This window comes from Ochlerotatus camptorhynchus, unplaced genomic scaffold, assembly GCF_037179485.1.
Source record: "Ochlerotatus camptorhynchus isolate MF236.1 unplaced genomic scaffold, CSIRO-AGI_Acam_v1.1 ptg000510l, whole genome shotgun sequence".
Lineage (NCBI taxonomy): Eukaryota > Metazoa > Arthropoda > Insecta > Diptera > Culicidae > Ochlerotatus > Ochlerotatus camptorhynchus.
In genome coordinates this window covers 674,513-695,267 of record NW_027040994.1, presented here as the reverse complement: position 1 = coordinate 695,267, position 20,755 = coordinate 674,513, and the positions used below count along the sequence as shown (strand labels likewise).

Genomic DNA, 20,755 nt, shown 5'->3' with positions numbered 1-20,755 from the left:
CTGATAATGCAGAGTTCCCCAATCTGGTATCATTCTTAGAATGAATTCAACCACCATTTTGGGATTTTTAAACCAAATCTCAGAAGGACTTAGTATGCTTTTGTTGAAATGTTGTCTTCTGCGCACGAATAGTGCCGAACATTCGCAGAGTAAATGTTGAGAGGTCTCTGTCTCACAGTCACAAAACCTACAGATATCTGTTTGACTTCGATTTATCTTTTTCAAATGATATCTAGCGGGACAGTGTCCCGTAAGTAGCCCAATAAGTATGTTTAGTGATTTTTTATTTAAATTTAGTATTTTTTCCGTAATTCCTTTGTTTGGAGTAATAAACAATTTGGATTGCCTTGAAGTATTCGTAGCAGCCCAATTTGACTGTATCATATTGTCTTCCCATTTTTTCATTTCCATTTGTATTACACATTTAGATACCCCACAGAAAGGTTCTGGTCCTATAAATTGGACACTTGAGCCTTGTCTAGCGAGTAAATCGGCTTTTTCGTTTCCTTCGATTCCGCAATGGCCTGGTACCCAGTACAGATAAACCTGGTTTTTGACTGCCAGTTGCTTCAGAAGTATTATGCATTCCCACACCAGTTTTGATTGGCATGTGAAAGATTGTAGTGCATTCAATGCTGCCTGGCTATCTGAAAGTATGCAGATTCGCGTGTGTCGATAATTTCTTTTTTGACAAATATATGCACACTCTAAGATAGCGTAAATTTCTGCAAGAAAAACAGTTGTCCATCTTCCCATTGGTATTGAAACGTTAAGCCCCGGGCCTGTGATCCCAGCTCCAGTGCTATCATTCATTTTTGAACCATCTGTGTAGAAAATTATTGATCCTGGTGGAATTATTGGCCCTCCTGATTCCCATATTTCGCGGTTAGATTTAACTACTTTATACGGTATACCTAGGTTTAACCTTTTTTCCATCCAGTCTTCGTTCATTACTACTAATGGATTAATGAGAAAATCTTTCAGTATACTAAGGTGCCCTGAAAGATTGCCTTCAAGATAGACGTTTGTTCTGCGTAGCCTTAGTGCACTCTTTCCAGCTTCCATTTGCACGTATTGATGCAGTGGCAGCATATTGAGAGCTGCCTCCATGGCCTTTGATGGCGTGCTGTGCATTGCTCCTGTTATGGCCATGCAGGCCAAACGTTGAAATTTTTCTAGCTTTTTCTGGGTCACGCTTTGCTTTGTTTTAGGCCACCAAACCAATGAAGCGTATACTATTCTAGGTCTTACAATAACCGTGTAGATCCAATGTATCATTTTAGGATTAAGTCCCCATTTTTTCCAAATGTTTTTTTACTAACCCAGAGAGCATTCGTGGCTTTTCTTATTACCTGCTCTAAGTGTAAGTTCCAATTAAGTTTATCATCTAGAATGACTCCCAGATACTTTACGTTTGACGAGTATTTTATAATAGATCCATCAATTGACAAACTTTTGAGTGTTACTTGTCTTCTGCGAGTGAACGGGACCAAAACTGTTTTGGATGGGTTTATATTTAACCCTTCATTTTGGCACCACTGAAATGTGCAGTTCAATGCAGATTGCATTCTATCTGTGATGATGTGATCAAATTTTCCACGAACTATTATGACCACGTCATCAGCAAACCCGATAACTTCGAAGCCTTCTTCCACTAGTTTATTGAGAAGATCATCAACAACAAGTGACCATAATAAGGGTGACAATACACCTCCTTGAGGACACCCCCTAGTGGTCTTTATTGTTATTGATGATTCTCCCAAGTCAGCCGATACTTCTCTATTATTCAGCATTTTCATAATCCAAATTATAATGCAAGGATCGACGTTCCTTTTTTCCATTGAGTTTTTTATAGATTTGTAAGATGTATTATCAAAAGCGCCCTCTACATCGAGAAATGCTGCGAGGACAATTTCTTTTTTGTCAAGAGTATTTTCTACTTTTGTAACTAGTTTATGTAAAGCTGTGACTGTAGATTTGTTTGATTGATAAGCAAATTGAGATCTGTTAAGAGGGCTCGTTTGCAAACATTTTGATTTTATATACTCGTCTATTATCTTTTCCATGATTTTAAGCATGGTAGATGTTAGACTTATTGGTCTGAACGATTTTGGATTTGTTTTGTCTCTTTTGCCTGCTTTAGGAATAAAGACAACACGAACGTGGGTCCATATTTTTGGTATATGACCAAGCACTAAACTAGCTTTAAAAATATTAGTTAAGGAATCAAGTAGTACTTCTCCACCTTTCTGAAGAAATGCAGGAAAGATACCATCTTTTCCAGGAGATTTGAATAATTCGAAGGAGTTCACTGCCCACTCAACCTTAGTTCGTGTGAAGATGGTATTAAGTACGGCTGAATTTACGGTCGTAGTCCCGGATGGCCTACAATTCTCTTCTGTACCTACTACATTATCACTCGACACCAAATTTGATCCTGGGAAATGAGTTTTCATCATTATTTCAAGGGTTTCTTTTGTATCAATAGTAAAATTACCATTTGTTTTCTTTAAGTTTCCAAGACCATTTGAATGGTCCTTAGAAAGTACTTTTTGTAGTTTGGCTACATCTGGAGTTTTCTCAATGTTTTCACAGTGAGACTTCCAGGTTCTTCTGCGTGATTTCCTTAATTCTTTATTGTATGCGGTAAGGGCCTTTTTATATTGGTCCCACTGTCCAGAAACTTTTACTCGATTGAAAAGTTTCCGAGTTGTTTTCCTTAGCTTATTCAAAGTTCTATTCCACCAAGGAACATCTCTGTTTGAGAGTTCTTCCTTGACTGGACAGCTCGCTTCATACGCTTGTATGATTTTTCCAGTGATATTTTCTGCTGCTTTGTCCAGTTGTCTGATTGATTCTATTTTATCGTCCAATTTTATATCTACAGATCGCATTTTCAACTCGTAACTTTCCCAGTTGGTAATCCTAGGATTTCTGTAGGCTACTTTGAATAATTCACCAGCATTGTACTCAAACACTATATGTTTGTGGTCAGATAAAGATTGTTCATCTGAGACATGCCAGTTTCTAATATTTGTCGAAAGCATAGGACTACAAATTGTCAAGTCCAATACTTCTTGTCTTCTTTTTGTTGTAAATGTAGGTTGATCTCCTTTGTTACATATATCGATGTTATTCGAAGATATGTATTCAAAGAGGTCTTCACCTCTTTTATTAGTATCGGTGCTTCCCCAAGTTATGTGATGGGAATTTGCATCACATCCAATGATGAAGTGTTTGTTGTTCTTTTTGCAGAAGTTAGTGAAGGCTGCTAATTCGGGTGGAGGAACTGTATCCACATCCCCAGGGAAGTAAGCCGAAGCTATGTAGGCTTCAGTTTTTCCCCGGGTTGTGGGAATTTCCATTCGAATTGCAACTAAATCTTTGGTAATATATTGTGTTATAGGTACGAATTTGATCCCCCCTTTTATTAAAATCGCTGTCCGAGGTTTTGGATTGCTTTCATCATAAATTAGCTTACCTGCCTGTGTGCCTATTCCAAGAACTCGGTGTTTATGAGCCCACGGCTCTTGTATTAGCGCCACGGTTATATTTTCCTTCACGAATCTTCGACAAAGGACTCCGGTTGCCCCTTTGGCATGATGAAGATTTATTTGAATAAATTTTAAGTTAGTACTCATTTTTAATTTTTTTTTTTTTTTTTTTTTTTACTGCTTCTGGTTCTTTGATGACCCAGAGAATTTACGGTCCTGTAGAGGCCCAGAACTATCTCGGCCCTTTGGATGCCCAGATATGTTCCGGTCCTTTAGAGACTCAGAGTAATTCCGGTCCTTTGAAAGCCCAGATGACTTACGGTTCTGTGGAGGCCTAGAATCATTTCGGCCCTTTGCATGCCCAGATATATTCAGGTCCTTTAGAGACCCAGAAAAAATCCAGTCCTTTGAAGGCCCAGAAAGATTCTGGTCTTTAGGAGGCCCAGAAATTATCTGGTCATTTGGAGGCCCACATGGGTTCCTGTCCATCGGATGCCCAGAGTGATTCAAGTCCTTGGAGTTTTCTTGAAGGTTTTGATCAGGATTTTGGTTGGTTTTGGAGGACATTACTCCTGGCAAGTTTCCGTCAGTTCCACTTGTTCCCGGGACACTAAGATCGTCTTTGTTCCCAGAATTCTGGCAACTTTCCGGCTTCTTGCCTTTGAGATCGTCACTCGAATCAACCATCCCCTCTGAATCGGGTTTGTACATACCTTTTTTCCGTAGAGTTGTTTGCCCAAACTTGAAGTTGATGAGGAAATTACATGCTTTAAAATGTTGCATGGACGCCTCATCCACAGTGAAGAACCACTCAACGTGTTTCTCATAGAGAGTGTTACGTTGAATTATCCTCCATTTGCTGGTGCTCAAGCCATCGTTTTGGCTCTCTATGAAAACCCGGATAGTGTCATTATCGTCGTTCACGCTTTGAGGGAAAAAGCCAATCATCACGTCTAATCTTGGGATGTCGTCCGCGTCGATTACCGTTAGTTCCACGCCTTCCCATGGAGTAAGCATAGGAACTACAGAATCTAGCCAATCCGCCGTTTCCGTGTCTTGGCAATTAATCACTAGATGTCCAGTTCGTTGCCAACAGTTGATGAATTTCGGTTTGAAGGACTCTCTTCTTTGCTGTGTGACCTTTTGAAGTATGGCCTCCTGCACGACGTACATCTGTTCCATCGTCAATTGGATTTGTGGATAGTTCTTTGGCATAATTCCTACCCTTACCCATTTGGCCACGTCACTGTAGGTCGGATTTTGACCAACTGATTGCTCTTGCCTAATATTTTCCATCCTTTTATTCACAGACGTGTGAACCTGCCCCTTTTGCTTTTTGGGGATAGGTTTTCCGTCACTGTTGTTACTGCTGTTGATATTCCTTGGTCTCTTCGGTGTAGACACATTTGGGGGCAATAGTACCATCGAAAGCGCTTCCTCTCGACCATGCCCACTCAGCAGCAATTTCTTGAACCGCTTCTTTTTCGCTCCACTTAGCTTTGGCTTCAAGACTGGCCTTGACTCACTTTGTTGTCATGCTACACACTTAGAAAAATTGATGTAAATTTAGGTGCTCTGAGACTGACATATACACACTAATCCAGGCCTCCATCGTTCGGTAAATTTTGAACTACACAGCAAAAAATAAATTTTAATATTACATCCAAGAGGATGCACTTCAAACATGTCGAAAACCACATGTAATTTTTATGACCATAACAATAAACAAATGCAGTAAAAGCAGCGTAATGTCAGTTCATGCACTGTATTAATGATAATTTTGTCCTTTTTAGCGAGTAATATAACACCATATTTTCGACACGATTGAAGTGCATCCACTTTGATGTGATATTAAAATTAATTTTTTGCTGTGTACAGAACTGTTCGGTAAAAGTTTAAAAATCAGTGAAAAATCCAATTATTAGAAAATTTATTCGGAACTTGTACAGAATTTGTTCGGCTTACCCCATTTATTGATGAAAAATAAAATTTATAAATTTTCTTGATTTCTCACGTGTAACGGTCATTTGAAAATTTTACCGACTTGTTCTGCTGTTCAAAAACTCGGTAAATTCCTACCGACTTCGGTGATCTGAATTAAGTGTGTGCGAGCGTCAATTTTGACATAAAATTGAATCATAATAGACGTGAAATTCAACTCAATCAAACGTACTTTCGAACTTTTCAGTCTCGAGGCATTTAATTTTACATGATATGTTTGCCCAAGTAACATTGCAAGTTTTATCGAGGTTTTAAAGCATGCTTCAAGTATATATCATGGTCTACAGAACCCTCATAAAACCAAAATTGTTACTTGGGTTGTTAAAGTCTCACCTTTTATGTCAGAGATGGATTCCGTCACGTGTAGGATTGGATATTTCTAAGTGTGTACTAGAAGTAAAATACTTCAGTGCGTCACAACGCAACCTAAACATAGCGGAGAATTTCATGGAATGGGTCAATAGATCAAATTAATAACACATATGCAATGATTACATTTGATTCTACTTATTCAAAGTGGAAATTTTGGTTATGATTTGGTTCTACACACAAAAAGTTGTTATACATTTTTCTGCTGAATAATATAAAGTTTAAGGTAATGAAAACATAGACACTATTGTCAAAAAACTGATAGAAATGTAATTTTAAGTTTACCATCAATCTAGACGAAAGAACATGAGCATGAGCATGATTAACCGCCCACGGTTGCTACTCTGTTATTGCCAGATCAACTGTGATTACACAGTGAACCAATAGACGATGCTTGGGACTAGCAATCATCTTCAATGTGTAAAAACTGGTGATCTAAAACTAGGCAATACCAGCACTAGCCGCACCCGAACGCAGGTAAAGAAAGGAATGGGTAGGAATGTGTTGACGTGACACTCGCTTTGATGGAAGCCGAGAACACCTTTGCACTTCCACGAGGAATCACTGGGATATTGGGTAAGAGGGTTGGGATTGCAGCAGGGTTCGTTTTGGTAAACGATAACCTGAATTGATGTCCTACCGATATTCTGCTCTGTAACCAAAACCGTTTGCCACTAGACAAACGAGCTCCTTTTATTACAACACACCAATAATGGATTTGCTGTTATTCCAATGTATTCACATGAACAAATAAAGCGATTAACGAATCTTGAATGTAGAGGAGCTTGAGATTAAACTCAAGTTGTTCTACTCAGTAAGCAAAATGGTCGCGCTAAGGCCACCAAGCCCCTCATATAACATCATACAAGCTACGATCGCGTTGTTATTGTAACCATTCAAAACCGGCCGCGACGGTGACGTTGATGGCGATGTTAAGTTTCACATAACACACGATAATCAAGCAATGTTACTATAAGTCTCCTTAATATGATAGGACCTGGGCTTTATTCAAACTCAAACTCGACGGCGGTGCCCTTTACATAAGAATAAGCCTCTACGACCGATGATCTTTTAAACCTGGAGACAAAAAAGCGCTTGTCTTCATTAAATTCTACTTTTACGCAACGTTTGTTGTTTCGATTTGGTCCTTACGTAAGACGAGAACAGAATCCATAAAACTTTCACCCTTACTTCACAAAGTAAACTACGACTGACGTGATGATTTTACCAAGCTTGCATGTTCGATTTACCATCAATCTAGGCAAAAGATTATGGTAAATTACCGATACAATTGCATTCTTGTTCAATTCTGTGTTCAATGTTTATATTATCATAAAGAATATGATGGCACAAAACAACGTTGAAAGTACAGGTTCAAATAATCATCAATTGCCGTCAGGTACATGGCAGCCTTTCTTAACGGTTTTGCTATACTGTTGGTATCCATTCCATTTCGTACATCAATTCGGCCCTTTTCTCACAATCGGCTACCAATTGCAATATTTAAAGAGTTTTAAGGCACAAACTCTTCTACTGCGGAGTTCCACGGAACCCGTATGTCCTTATGCTTCCATTCTTACAATCACAGTTTAAATATTAAACTTGAAAATCAAATCGAAAGGAGTTTCCATTCATTACGTTAAATCCATATGACGAATAATCCTTATCTTCCCTCAGATGGGTACGCGACAATATTCACAAATTTGGCGGTGATCCATCCCGAGTAACCCTGTTCGGTGAAAGTGCAGGTGCAGTTTCCGTGTCTCTGCACTTATTGTCGGCCTTATCACGAGATCTGTTCCAGAGAGCCATCCTCCAAAGTGGATCTCCCACTGCCCCGTGGGCTTTGGTGTCACGCGAAGAAGCTACGCTCAGGTAAGTGTCCTTGGAATTAAATGGTTTGTTGTGGATTTTCTTAAACTGATAATTCTATATAACAGAGCTCTTCGTTTGGCCGAAGCCGTCAACTGTCCCCATGATGCGACGAAGCTCAGCGAATCTGTTGAGTGTCTTCGTACCAAAGATCCCAACGTGCTGGTCGACAACGAATGGGGAACCCTGGGAATCTGCGAATTTCCATTTGTTCCAGTCGTTGATGGGGCATTCCTCGATGAAACACCTCAGCGATCGCTGGCTAGTGGCCGGTTCAAGAAAACGGACATCCTGACTGGAAGCAACACCGAGGAGGGTTATTATTTCATTATCTACTATTTGACTGAACTTCTGAGGAAAGAAGAAGGCGTCACAGTTACACGGGAAGAGTTCCTGCAAGCGGTCAGAGAGCTAAATCCATACGTGAATGGAGCCGCTAGACAGGCGATTGTCTTCGAGTACACCGACTGGACTGAGCCGGAGAACCCCAACAGCAACCGGGATGCGCTGGACAAGATGGTCGGAGATTATCACTTCACGTGCAACGTCAACGAATTTGCCCAACGGTATGCCGAGGAAGGCAACGACGTGTTCATGTATTTATACACCCACAGAAGCAAAGGCAATCCTTGGCCTAGGTGGACCGGTGTGATGCACGGTGATGAGATCAACTATGTGTTTGGTGAGCCGCTGAACTCTGCCCTCGGGTACATGGAGGAAGAGAAGGAATTCAGTCGAAAGATCATGAAATATTGGTCCAACTTTGCTAAAACTGGGTAGGTTTTTACGTAAGTTCTAGGTGATGTAAAGATTTTAATACTAAACTTTTACCTTACTCCCGAAGCAATCCAAATCCAAGTCCTCCAAATTCTGACCTTCCGGAGTGGCCGATGCATAGCGCACATGGTAGACATTATCTAGAACTTGGACTCAACTCAACCTTTGTGGGCCGTGGGCCACGATTGCGGCAATGCGCGTTCTGGAAGAAATACTTGCCGCAACTAGTAGCAGCTACCTGTAAGTGACAACAAATTGTGCATCTATTGTGCAATGATTTTCTCATGTTTTCTGGATTTTCAGCTAATCTACAAGTAACTCCTGCACCTAGCGAACCCTGCGAAAGCAGCGCAGCATCCTATCGACCCCTTCTATTTTTGATAGTATCGCTAGTGTTAGTGACCCGTTTCAAGATATAAAATTTTCTATTTTCGATAGGCTTTCTAGGTCGGTTCAAAGTAGAATGATGGTTGAAGAATAACAACAATACTACTATTAATGCTAATGCTACTAATTAATAAATGAAATGGAACAATAAAGCTAGATTTTACTGAATTTGTCCACAGTTTATCGATCCTAAGTAAACATCTCGCTCCACGGTGAACGTATTGTACAATTGTGTTTTATTATTTCCCAGCAACGTTATGTAAGACAGAGGTGATATCATCGATATTTTACTACTCATACAATAAAACAAAGTATTTCCTGTTATAAATTGTGATGAGATTTTCGCTTTAAACTACACCAGTAAAACGTTACTTAAGTTCAAATATTAACAAGAATTTTATATAAAACAAAACTAATTAAAACAACAGCTGCTAGAGACAAGTAGACATTAAATCGAAAACGGTTATTTTGAAAGAGTGAAACGATTTATGACACTAGCAGAATCCCCTTATAAACTTGAGAAAAAAACAAAATGGCAAGAGTGTAATGATACAATAAACCCAAACATCTAATTCTAACAATCAACTGTTTACTTTATTGAAATTTGAACAAACTTTCTATTTAAGATACACACACACTACGCCATTGCTAAACACAAAGACACACACACACTTACACGAGACATCCGATCGTCGATGGAATGGAATTGTAGATGACCGTTGCAAAAAAAAATAGGAAACAATAGTTAATGTTAGATAACCTACACCTAAAACAGCAACTGAAAAAGATGATGAAAATGACACCTTCAAAGTAATCGAAATAAGAGGAAAAACTGAAAACATATCATTATATAATGTAACTCCGTTGTAAGCTATTGACAGAAAGAGAAAAACAAATGAAATCACCCAAGTGTAGTTAAATATTTCTATACAATTTATGGTGGCCAATTTTAATATGATAAAAACAGCAGAAAGCGCTAAACAAGAGAAAAAAAGCCCAAACACAACTAATGAGAGAACAAATGTGAAGTGGATTAGGGAAACCAGCTGTTTACCGAATTCCTTTTAGCTGCAAAAAAGAAGAATAAGCCATTCTTCTACACAATATTAAGACTAAGAGTAACGTAGAATCCACATATTAGAGGAGGAATAACAAAAAAACGAAAGAGAAAACACAAATAAATATTAAAACAAAAAACCAATGCGACTGTGTTTAGGCTGCGACGTTTGGATGTAAAATTTCTTTGCTAGTTGCACACATTCTCACGAAAAACACTAGAATCTAAATGAACAAAAAAAAAATCGATAATGAAAAGAAGTGTAGTCTTTGGTTCCCCCAAAATGTGAAACTCTGCCCAGGAAAAAAATGAACTATAAAACCATTGTGATGATTTCCTTTAAAGAAAATTCAAGACGAAAAGAATATATATCAAAATTTAGCTCGCCGAAAGTTTGTCCCCTGTCTAATGATTTTCAGGATTGATAAGTAATTTTGTTTAGAAAATGTTCCTACGTCAATTCTGCAGAAAAGAAAAGCTTCATTATCCATGAATTTCATATTCTACCCTGTTCTTATGCATTTTTTTTTTTCTGCGACGGGATTTTCGTCATTCAAAATTTAATTCCATCGTAAGACTGCTGAAGGTTGCTTGAGTTGAACAACAGAACCAAATGCTATCCAAAAGCAAACAATCGATGGTAGTTTCTTACAAAAATCTTATTTAATTTACTTAACAAATATGGATCTGTGAAGCTTCAGCTTAGGATCACAGTTGCTAGAATTATCACGTAACTTTTTTAATGGTTCTCAATTACTTATGGTATGGCGCAAATTTCCAAACATCCCAAACGTTTTGAATAACCTGGTATTTAAGCTCATTCTGAACTCTAGAACGATAACTTTGACCGTTAAAGGTAACAAGGTTAATAACTAAGAACTTAGCTAAAGTATCTCATAAACAATGGAAAACTGATTTTAAAAATCTGTTGTCGTAATACGGTAGAGGACCAGTTGGAATCAGTTCACCCATATTCTCAATTTCTTTCGAACCGAATTTTTCATACAAAAAAAAGGTTTTTTGGTATTTCAAATACAGTTTGAACGTAAACGAGAATATGGGTGTATTTAATTGATAGCAATGTGTAAACGAAACTGCATATATCTGGATACGAATAAGCTTCTTTTGATCTACAAGAACTTACTTGCAGAATACGAGAATACAAAATAATTTTCGCGGACAAACGACAAATAAATATCGCAGTAGCAGAAGCAATTATTGATACAGCTTGATATCAAATCTTTGTTTATTATTATGTCACTGTCAGCTGGCTTCACATTTCCAGACCACTTACCACATTTAGTGTTCATAAAAATATGAGAGACTTAGAATTTTGGACTGACTAACAACTGATGAAAATATGCGCTCCTGATTAAAGCGTTGACTACCATATCTACTGAAATGACTACACAAAGATTCTCTGGAATATATTTATCTTATGCCAGAATATACTCAAACATAATATGACGTCAAGTATCTGTAATTCTAGAAAGGACGAACATGTTATAACGAATAATTTGAGAATGGCTATTCCACAAATTTGACATTTAATCTACCGATTAACTGCCCAATCTGAGAAATGACATCCAAATCAGAATAATGTTGCGAAACTGTCAACTTAAATTTGATTAACCTTTATTTATTTATTTATTTTTTAAATTGCAAAAACTATTTGGAAGGACCTCACCATGTAAATTTGATCATGGTTTCCGTAGTTTTGGTTTTCTCTACGTTTTGCATCTCATTTCGTGATTGACCGGAATGATCTGTAACAAGCCTGATTTCGATTGCACTTCCCAAACACATCCTTCTTAGCACACAATGGATCCTTTTTTTCCGGTTATTTAAAAACCACTTTCACGTAGATGACTATACCAACTACCGAACATATGGTGGATATGGTGGTTACACGCGGCAATATAAGAAACTTTTACTTAAATTCAACGGCCCCAAGGAAAAATTCTTACCGAAGCGAAAACGTGACAGCCAAATCGAAAATCAACCACTCTCGAGCAGAGCCTACTACACAGCAAAAAATAAATTTTACTATTACATCCAAGAGGATGCACTTCAATCATGTAATTTTTATGGCCTCAAAAATAAACAAATGCAGTAAAATCAGCGTAATGTCAGTTAATGCATTGTATTTATGATAACTTTGTCCTTTTTGGCAAGTAATATTACATATTTTCGACACTATTGAAGTGCATCCTTTTCGATAAAATTAATGTTTTGTTGTGTAATTCTCGAATAAAATTACATCCATTGATGTAATATTGTATCTGATTTTTGCTATTACACCATTACTTCATTCATCAGCTTGAATTCCGTTGATCGATATTTCCTTTTTTCACTGTGTAGAAGGAGAAAAGGAGACAAACTTGTCTGCACAGCAAAAAACTGTAATATCGATCAACGTAATTCAGGCTAATGTATGAAATAATGACGTTATAACAAAAAGTAGGTCAATATTACATCAATTGATGTAATTTTTTTCGCAAAAACGATGTACATCGTACAACGTAATATTACACAACCAGCGGAATGACCTCTGTGCAGCTTTTTTTTCTGTGTGGGTTCTTTTTTTACCGTGTAGATTATTCCTCGAGAAAATAGTAAAATCGACGTAAGTACATTTACAATCAATGGCTTCAAACTTTAGAGACCAGGGGATCCCAAAAAACATACATGCCTAATCTATTGGCTCAGAAAGTAACACATCATCGGTCCAGGAACCCCTCATTTATTCTGTCAAGTTATTACAGCGAATCAAAATCAAAACAAACTTTGACAGATTCTAGTACGAGAATGGGGAACGCTCATCAATGTACTTGGGACCAATGGGCTATTCAAGCAATGAGCTAATTTAAAATTGTTAGTTTCGAATTGATTGTTGGCAAGGCGGCACAGTAGCAGGTCTATTACTATGAGTATCTATAGTTCAAACGCTAATTCATTGAAACCAGGCCAGTGACAAGGCCTATACCAACAGCAGCGTTTGACAGTAGGCAGCATGTCCCGGGCTCAAATCGTTTATTTTGCTGTGCTGGGCCCGCGTCACCGTCTAACATGTTGCCTACCAGCCTGCCACTGGGCTGATTGAAGCTGACTGCTAGCCCACTATAGTCGCTATATTCATAGTCTGGCGGATAGAATCTCGGGAACCAATTGAGCTGTCAAGTAGCGGAATCAATCGAGAATCAATGTGAACAAAACTTCGGAAACCATTTTCTCGTTCTCGCCTACGAAAACTAACACCATCAACTTTGGGTTGAGGAAAGTTTCCCCTATCCGATGATGCCGGCAGTTTGCGTTCGTTTGGCGAGGAAAGAATAATCAACGTTGTGTTTATAAAAGTTGAAAGTACCTTTTCAATTGTTGGTCTACAATATATTGAATTGATTCCGCTTTTTGATAGATCGAAATTCTATCCACCAGACTATGAATATAGCGACTATAGAGCCCACGCAAGCGAAAACCAATGGTATGTAACCAGGTAAGGCAATGTGAATTTAAAGTATCTAAAATTTAAAGAGAACGAAAGAGACGACATTACATCGCGCCTTCAGGAAGGTGAAATTTCCCGTTGGTGATATTAATTTTAACGTGGGCATTGATAAATTGTCGTTTGAGGCTATTATTTATTGATGAACTTACGTCGATTTGACTATTTGCTCGAGATTTCACCGCATGTGCATGCCACACATTAAAATGCGCTTGACCTTTTTCACGGATTCTTAATTTGCACGACTCGAAGTGGATTAATTTTTGGATAGGTTTCGTCGATCAAAAATCGATTAACTGAATTCGCTTTCTTCCATGACCAGAGCAATAGTTTTGCAATAATCATCCATTCAATCTTGAATGTACACTTGGAACTGGTGTTTGTGTGCATCAATATTGCAAATCCACTGCTCAAATCGCAGTAGTAATCGTAAAAATTCAATTTTTAATCGATGAAAAGTGATATGACCTATTGAAGAATCAATCGAAATGAATTATTATATAAATTCCACTGAATATGGAACTCAAATTTGACATGAACTCTGCGGCCATGTATGACTTCAGCGATTATTAACGCACCAATAATGTCTACCAGTGATTTTAACAAAGTTTAACTATTTTAGTCACATTTTTAGGCAAATAAGCTCTCATAATTTGATCATGATTCAAGGTTTGAGCAGTAGTGAATGTCATTATAAACTGCTTTAATGTAGTGATTAAAAGGATTAGCATAACAGTGTTTTTAATATCTCAAAAACTCAAATCTAATGCTTGAAGTTTTGCATTGAATATTTCAAATGATTAATAATCACACAATTTCAGGTTCAAAAATGGATTGCTCTATGGTTTGACAAAATGTCTTTAGTGTTCATTTTTGTAAGATCCGATAGAAAACTCACGAAACATACATGAGCATGCTATCAATTGACGTTTGAGTCTCAAATAATGGGGTTTGATTGCAGATTCTAACGTTTCGAGAATGATTTCCCTAACACTTAGCATGTGCATGATTGACCGCCCGTGGTTGCTACTCCGTTATTATCAGATCGCTTTTAATTATATTGAGAAACAACAGTCAATGCTTGGGACTTGCAATCATCTTAACTGAGTGGTGATTCCATTGGTGTATTAAGAAAAAATCTTCAACGAGATCGAAGAAATTTATATCAATTTACGGTCGGGTGAAGGTGTTCAATATTTCAGGTGTATATAAATGAGTCTTTAGCCAAGATAAATTTGTACACGTTTAGGAAAACATCATTCAATTTTGGAGAACTTCGCTGAAGTTCGGGAAACTTCTTTAAAATTTCGTGAAACTTCGTAAAATCTCGTAAACGTTGTAGAACATTGTCGAACTACAAAAAAAAATCGTAGAAGATCAGGAAACTCCTTAAAGTTCTGCATACTTTCTAGAACAGCAGCATATTGTGTAGGAGTTCAGCAAAGTTTGTAAAAGCCTAGTGAACTTCGTACAAGTGTAGACAATTTTATAGAACTTCGACCAATTTTGAAGAAGTTCGGTGATCATATCATTAAACTTTGTAGTAATTTAGAGAACTTAGAAAATTATGTAGAAATTCAGGGAGCCTCATTAAAGGTTCTAGCATTTTTTATAACTTCATTAAACTTCGTTAAAATTCAAGGACATCAACAAAAGTCAGTGGGCATAGTTGAATATCGTTAAAGTTGAAATGAGCTAGGGATAGCTCGTGAAATACTGCAGAAGTTCAGGAAACTTCTTACAACTTCAGGGATCTTTGAATCAGTTTAGAGATCTTCGTTGAAATTTTTCAGAGAAATTATTAAAAAAAAAACTCAATAGAACTTACTGAAAGTTATCCCAGAAGTTCGAGGAGCTTCCCACAAGTTCTAGGCACTTCATAAAAGATAAGTAAACTTTGGATAAGCTCAATGCAATGAATAGAAGATCAGGGAGCAGGAGAGGGAGAGAACAGATACTCATTAATAGGTATCAGTAAGTCATTAAGGTAAAAGTTGATAGAATCCTCAAATTGCCGCGATTTTAGTTATATTTTGCCTTGCCACTTAAAATGTTTGATGGCACGAATCTCAGAAACTATAAAGATTTCGTTTAGGAAATTGTAATTATATGTATGTATGCAGTGCAGAAAAATAGTGATAATAGTTTCGCACACGAAATCTTTATAGTTTCTGAGATTCATGCCATCAAGAATCGAAGTGGTAAGGTAGAATAACCAAAATAGCGGCCATTTGTGGAAAATTTAAATCCTATACCTCACCGTGGAAAATCTGCCTCTCCAAGCTTTTTTTTAAGATGGCCACGAGAGGCCTAATTTTAAACGCCTACATGCAATTATACGTAATAACGCGTCGTCATGGACTGCCGTCAATACCCACAAATAATCACAATATTCGAGTCGTTTGGAATTTCATCTACTAGCGCTCGAAGAAAATGTGTTAAAATTGATGCCGTACATAAACAATCGTAATATTTGAAAGCCTATTTTCATAAACCTTTTAGAAAGTCACGCCAGAACTGATGTGGTCCATGGAGGTCCAGTTCTTCAACTCAATGTCCAGTGAACGATGCTAAGTCTTGGTAACTCTGAAGGCGTTAATCTCCTTTTAGTTTATTGGATCGACAATAGCAATGACAGCCGGCGCCGGTGGTGTCGTGGTAAGCGTGACTGCTTCTCACCCAATGGGTGTGGGTTCAATCCCAGCCGAAATCGGTGGGATTTTTCTGAGGCATAAAAATCTCTGGTCACGTCACGAAGGAAAGTAAAGCCGTTGGCCCCAGCCCATGTGTGTTGTGTTTGAATGGGTGCGATATCCTACGCAGGTGTGGAAGCTGTCTTCCTGCACATCGATGGATGGCAATCGATGTCTGTCGGTGATTGGCACTAGAATGCGGAACAGAGACCGACGTTAAATAAAGGAATGAAGAAGAAGAAGACAATAGCAATGACGACTCCCTCGACGCCATTCTCGAAATCTTTTACATCTGAGCGGTTAAACAGTGAGAAGTAGGTGTGATGGTATCCCAATATGGTGGTGTAACGGCAATATAAAAGTGCACGATATTTCAACTTCCCTATTCCTCTAGGAATTTGACAGATTAAGAGATGAAATAGCCTACGGCTAAACATCTAAAATATAATGTTTTAAATAAAAAAAAATTAAAAATTTTAAAGATTGTTGTCAAAACCATGTAAACAAACCACCCCAATCTGCCAAATTCCTATGAAGAAAAAGTGAGGTTAAGACACCGTACATTTTACTATGGTGTAACGTCTTGGCAACTCCTGCTGATACAGACCAGTCTGTGAAGAATCACCACAAATGTTTATTATGTTGCAAAGTAGACCTAATAATTAATTGAAAATAAAATGCCAGGATTAACGAGCCGTTCGGTATTCGCAGCATTACGATATATGCTAGAACATTTTTTATTACTTTTAGATGGCTGTAACTTTAACGCTGTAGTCTGCTTGTGCGAGGTGCAAAAACTTCATGGAATGCACCTTATAAGGTCTTCTTGGTCGGTTTCGCTCTACTTTACGACATGAAAGCTGGTGTTCAACTAAGTAATGGTAAACGTGTTGACGGACGACGGACCATGCTCTACACATTGTGGGAAGATTTCAGAACACAATTCACTGATCCATGAACCCTTCTACAAAATATCCCCTGAACAACTGCCCTACATTTAAAAATTCGCATGAAAATGCATACGACAACGTAACAGTGTCCAAAATGTGCGCTCTTGAAATTTTAAGTGTCAGCCATAATGACAGCCATTTTTTTGGGTTCTGCAAGGACCATCGGAGTCGCTCAGAATCTAACGTATTATTTTGGATAACGTAAAAATTAAATGAAATAGCATTTTATAGCGTAATATTCAAGAGAAACATAGAGTCTGAGAATTATCTGCATTTTTAATTGGTAAAAGCAAAACCTGTTTCTAAATTTACTTAACATGATTAAAATATCCCTGATTCATTTCGAACATCTTTCGGCGAGCAAGGACCAATTTTCGAACAATATAAGCTAAACCTGTGAATGATCTGTGAGCTGATTATGTGTAGAAATGAAGATTAAAGAACAAATCATAAAACATCTGTGTTACTCGAAAGTGCAATGCTGATATTTAACGCTTCGAAGCAATTGGAATTCTTGTTCAGTTTTTCGATATTGTAGTACTCAAACTTAGCCCTCACGTAAAAAAAAAAACAATGTTTAGTTCGCGTGCTAGCTTAGTAGACCAATGGATGTAATGCTTCAGCGCAGAAACAAAACAAAACAAAAACTAAACAACCCATTGACTAGAACGCGGCATTTTTCTGTGACAACCATGTGCGAAGAAGAAAATGGCAAAAAGTACAAAATTGCAGAAAAACACCTTCACAAATTAGTATCGATAGAAGCGGTTTTAAGTAATTGGACAATTGGAGTAACCTATAGAAATCAGATTCTACACGAGAAATTACACTTTGATGTCTCTTAGAAGCCGTGCACAGAATGATGACCCATGACAAGAAAACCAGTTTCAGGACAAGTGAAGCGTGAAAACTGAAAATATAGTATGTATTGCCATTTGGTTTTTTGTAGTTGTAGAACCCGCGAGTAAAATTTATAGCACTCACCAATCAATTTGTCAAACAAATGAAGAAAAAAATCACTTTAAAAACAACGGAATCAACGATCGCTAAAATTAAGACATTAAGATGAAACTAAAGTGTAAGTTGAGCATAAGTCAATAAACACCGTTTAATACATAAGTAATGGACAACAACTAAATTTAAAAGAAAAAGCTAGCTTAGCTTAGTATCAGAATAACAACAAGAGAACGAGATGGGAATGGAAAAATGTTCATAATACATATCATTTAATCTTAGAATGTATAATCATTTTAGGAGACATATTTTTATTGAATAAATATAACATAAATAGCGGAGATGTGGGAGTAATGAACCACGCCATGTAACACTAAAGGCATGCTGAAGAAATGCTTCTCTATATCAATGATGAGTGCAGTTACTTCTGGCTCTCACTAAGCATTCGTTACCAATCACAATCACTTAGAATGAACGTTTAATGAATGTTTAACCTTAGCTTTCGATACATTATATTTTCGAGTGGAGGATGTTATTCACTTCACGGAACGAGATCAATATATTTGCGCTTACCAATTGCTCAATGTAATTTTTTTTTTATTTCTCCAAGCAATTCGTGCTAATCTAATAAGACGCGGTTTTAGTTGCCAAATTCACTAAATTTATGGCGCAAAGCTTTGAATGGTTATTCGAAAGATTTTAGTTTTGCTACATGTCATTGGAATGTTCCTGATTATTTTGTATGATTACAAATAGAATGTTGCAAAAATCCATTACCATCTTAGCGTGCAAAGGTATTCGTTATTGTTCATCGAATGCCGTTCAAAGATGTGATAGGTTTTGTCATCAAGCATCGCACGCAGCGCTCCCATCGCTTTTCCGCGAATTCCTTTCAACTTAATAATAGCGTAATATATATTTGGCCTAATAACGATAAACAAGAAATCTCCACACTCAACAAACCCAAAATATTACCCCTTATTCAAGCTTTCATTAAGTAGAGACGATGAACCTAGTAAGCAAAAAAAAAGGAAATCAACTAATCTTTATCTTCTAAAACCAAAACGGAAAACAAAACCTATAGCAAGATTTAAAAAATTACTTGATAATGCGGAATGATGACAAACACATGAAATGTACGGGCTATTAATGAGTAAAAAAATGAATAAACAAATGAATGCTAATGAAAATCAATAAAGTTTTATTAAATTAAAGCAAATAGTTTATTTTTGTTACCAATTTCTTCTTATACAAAAAGGTAAGAAATCTCTGCTATATTAATTATTTATTACAATAGATTTATGATGATTATACATATTAGAAAGCTAACTAAACCCTACTAATAAGTATGAAGAAAGAGAACGGAATGAAATGGCAAATACTAATAGAATTAAAATGTATTTAAATTAATTAAAAGTAATTGACACCTTGAATAACAAAAACTAAATGAATATATATTAAACATATAATGCTTTGTTAAATGTAAATGTTGTGTATAGGAAATAATAATACACAATTTTAAAAATATAAACCCCGCTGTTTGAAATAAAATAAGAGTAAGAATGAGAAATCCATGATTACTATTTAAATAAACGGACTTGGAAACACATCGAAATTCCAGGGATGCAAAGCCTCGAGGTCGAAGAAATTTTCAAGTTTATGTAGTCGTTAATTATTGAAAAAATTATCAAAATATTTTACTGTACAAAAAATCTCCACTCTATAGGCCTTTTAAGGGGTTACGCCGACCTGCAAACTTTCAAAAAATCGATTTTTTTTATTGTCCTAATTGAAAGTATATAAAGTCAAGAATATTTCCTCAAAAGATCAAGTTGATCCGATGAAAATTGTGAAAGTTATGCGACGTACAAAAATATTCACTTATAGTGGACTAAACCCAACTTGAAACTTTAAACGCGATTATCTCGGAATCATATTTTCAAAACCGGTGCCAAAAATTTCTCGAAATGTATACATTCGATTCGTCCGATTTGTTTTGATTTCTGTTCACTACTATTTTGTGCGATCGTTCGGATTTCGTCTATCATTTAATTTCGATTTTTTACAGCCGATCAAAGAAAAATTTTAAGGATCAAAAATCGGCACTTCAACTTTGCCAGGCCGCCATTTTGTCAAAAAAAAATTAAAAAAAAACCGAACGATCAAGGACTAGTTTAACACATGCTTAACGATTTGACATGTTTTTTTTTATTTCAGATGATTACATCACAAACCGCAGTTGGCACCGCAAAAAGCGTTTTTTAGAACATCGTCCACGGGGAGCAGCCGTGCACCAGGACCTCGTTTTTACAGCATCGACTGATAAATGTACCATTTAATGTGTGTTCAATAAACGGCAGAAAACCGATTTTCAATATGTTGCGTCGTTTTCGAGAAAAAAAATCCAAACTTTCGCTTTTTTTCGGTCTTGCAGGTAGGCGTAACCCCTTAATGCACCACCAACGTAGAGGGCAACACGCGAGCTCGAGAGGAAACGTCAGCCAAACCGTTTGTTTACATCAGAATAAGGATTTTTCACAACGCAAATTACAGCGTTTTTCATTGAAATTCTTGCCGATTTCCATCGGTAATTGTCTTATTTTACGATTTTCCACACATCTGAACTGAATTGCACCTAAACTATTCACACACAAGAAATCCGGAAGGTCATAACCACTAAGGCACTATTGGAATTT

General features: G+C 37.0%; 1 protein-coding gene across 4 annotated transcripts in view; it reads left to right on the top strand.

Moving 5' to 3' along the window:
* LOC135712869 (acetylcholinesterase) overlaps window positions 1-19,590 on the top strand; it is a 273,865-nt gene extending 254,275 nt beyond the window's left edge. For 3 of the 4 annotated variants that reach the window (XM_065235954.1, XM_065235952.1, XM_065235951.1), the window contains exons 5-8: window positions 7,542-7,739; window positions 7,805-8,512; window positions 8,581-8,753; window positions 8,817-19,590. In XM_065235954.1, the coding sequence (XP_065092026.1) occupies window positions 7,542-7,739; window positions 7,805-8,512; window positions 8,581-8,753; window positions 8,817-8,932 (1,195 nt within the window). In that variant the 3' untranslated portion in view covers window positions 8,933-19,590. Of the gene's footprint in view, window positions 1-7,541; window positions 7,740-7,804; window positions 8,517-8,580; window positions 8,754-8,816 lie in introns of those variants that run through there. The other variant, XM_065235953.1, reaches the window with a different exon arrangement.
* Window positions 19,591-20,755: the final 1,165 nt, after the last annotated feature.